The sequence below is a fragment of the Sardina pilchardus genome, chromosome 17 (genome assembly GCF_963854185.1).
Source record: "Sardina pilchardus chromosome 17, fSarPil1.1, whole genome shotgun sequence".
NCBI lineage: Eukaryota > Metazoa > Chordata > Actinopteri > Clupeiformes > Clupeidae > Sardina > Sardina pilchardus.
Genome location: NC_085010.1, coordinates 12,142,438 through 12,144,937, shown reverse-complemented (window position 1 = coordinate 12,144,937; position 2,500 = coordinate 12,142,438). Strand labels below are relative to the sequence as shown.

The 2,500-nt window shown below is 44.2% G+C and overlaps 1 protein-coding gene across 3 annotated transcripts in view; it reads right to left on the bottom strand.

Moving 5' to 3' along the window:
* The window catches only part of dgki (diacylglycerol kinase, iota), a 98,547-nt gene that overhangs the window by 30,542 nt on the left and 65,505 nt on the right, over positions 1-2,500 (bottom strand). For all 3 annotated transcript variants that reach the window (XM_062517728.1, XM_062517729.1, XM_062517730.1), the window contains exons 13-15: positions 2,265-2,378; positions 281-412; positions 1-44 (exon numbers count right to left, since the gene is read on the bottom strand). The exon at positions 1-44 is cut by the window's left edge and continues 35 nt beyond it. In XM_062517728.1, the coding sequence (XP_062373712.1) occupies positions 1-44; positions 281-412; positions 2,265-2,378 (290 nt within the window). The remainder of the gene's footprint in view (positions 45-280; positions 413-2,264; positions 2,379-2,500) is intronic.

Sequence of the window (2,500 nt, the reverse complement as noted above, 5' to 3'; positions counted from 1 at the left end):
TCAAAACCCAGACTAAAGTAGTTATTGAAGACATTCAGTGGAAGCTGAGAAAACACACACACACACACACACACACAGAGAGAGAAATACAAGCATTATTTTTACGGTACAGTTAAAAACACAAACGTGAAGAAACAAATACATATTCACCAGACAATCAGAAGTAAATTCTGCTGGCTTCACAGCACAAATCTGTGAATCTACAGTTAAAAAGTGGAATTTGGAATCTCTTGGAATCTCCTGGAATCTCTTGACCTTTGACCTCAGATTGACCTCTGACCTTTTGGGTGCCCTCCTCAGGCTGTGACTGCCCAGGCATCCTCTCCATGCGCAGGTTCCATCGGTCCAGCTGCACCACGCTGCCATCCTCGACGTGGCACAAGATTTTGGACACCGGCTCGTCCGTGTAGCCCTGACCGAGAGAGAGAGAGAGAAAATACTTTTAAAAAGCTTAATTAGCACACCATCAGTAAAAACCCTGTAAACCCCTGTAAAAACACTGTCAGCTCACACAACTAGCTAAACACCAGCCTACCTACTGTAAGGCATTCAGAAAGAAACAAAGAATCGACTAAAATATTTCTATTTCACAAGTTGAGAATTATCTTTATAGAAATTGACCCATTATTCACAAACTGAGAAAGAAAGAATACAGATGAATAAATAAAAAAAAAAATGAAAGGAAGCAGAGACACGAAAAATATGAGCAGACTGAGGCTGTGTGTGTGTGTGTGTGTGTGTGTGTGTGTGTGTGAGAGAGTGAGGGGGAGAGTGTGAGAGAGCAAGAAAAATATCTTACAAAGACAGAGAGAAGTCACACCACACAGAACTAGAACAAAGCCTCAGTCTAGAAGCACTGAAAGACATATAGAAATGTAAGGAATTTCTTGCAGTAAAATGTATTTTCGCTCTAAACACACACTCTTGACTAATCTAATGTTTAAGTGAGCAGAAGGGTTACTATGCATAATGCAAGCAAGAAAGCAAACACACACACACACACACACACACACACACACACACACACACACACACACACACACACACACACACACACACACACACACACACACACACACACACACACACACACACACACACACACACACACACACACACAATGCCAGCAGAAAATGCTATGGTAAAACATATGTATGCCTATGTGCATATAGTGCATATAGTGCATATACTCCTTTATGGGGAGGGGGAGTGATGGAGGAAGAGAGAGAGAGGGAAGAGGGAGAGAAGAAAGGAAGAACAGGAGAAAAAAAAGCAAGGCTGGCAGTGGAAGATGATTCAAGCGTCGAGGTTACCGAGGTTAAAAGCCTCTCTAAGTGCCTTCTGAAGAGCACCTCGCTTCCACTTGATAAAACGTGTGAACAAAAAAAGAAAGAAAAAAAACATAACGAGACAAAACAAGCTCTCGACATGATCTGCCACACAGAATAATAGCCATTGAAATTAATGTGATAAAGAGCTGGTGAGCTACGTGTGTGTGTGTGTGTGTGTGAGTGTGTGTGTATGCATGTGTGTGTGTGTGAGCTAGCGCTATTAAGGGCTATTCATAATGGCGGGCAGGCCGTAGGCGAGGAGAGAAAAATAGATTGAGATTGAGAGAGGGTCCAGACAAGGTCAACGGCATGTCACTCTCCACCCACGCACAGTGGAATGAGAGGATGAGAGAGGGAGAGAGAGGGAGAGAGAGGGAGAGATATGGAGAGAGATATGGAGAGATAGAGAGGGAGAGAAAGAGAGGGAGAGAGAGGGAGAGAGAAGAGAGAGAGGAGAGAAGATAAAAAGACAGAAGGAGAGAGAAGAGAAAAAGAGAAGGAGAGAGAGACAGAGAGAGAAAAAAGAGGAGAAGAAGAGAGAGGCCAAGTCAGAGTGGGGAGAGGAGAGGGGGAGATGAGGACACAGATAGTTTTTTTTAAACACCACTTAGCCTGCTGTCATAGCAGTGATGACAACCTCTACCCCATACACACACACACACACACACACACACACACACACACACACACACACACACACACACACACACTAACCTCATATGCCTGTGCACAGTTATTTCCAATCACATCACTGCAATATGCCATGGGCTTTATACTTGTTTGTGTGTGTGTGTGTGTGTGTGTGTGCATATGTCAGAGAGGACTAGCTGACAGCAGATCAGCATGTCCACCATTAGACTGAAATCAGTTTAGACGTTTTGAATACAATTCAGAAGGCAAACACACACACACACACACACAGATGACGCTTACCCCGCCCCAGTTCAGTGTCCGGGCGAGGTCATTTCCTGTGCCAAGAGGAAGTACAGCCACGGGCGGCTGGGGGTTCATCTGCAGCTCATCCAGAGCCGACAGGATCCATCCCACCTACACACACACACACACACACACACACACACACACACACGCACACACACACAGAAAGAAAAATATAGAAGCACATAATACACACACAGTTATCATGGCATAACATATTCCACATGTTTCAT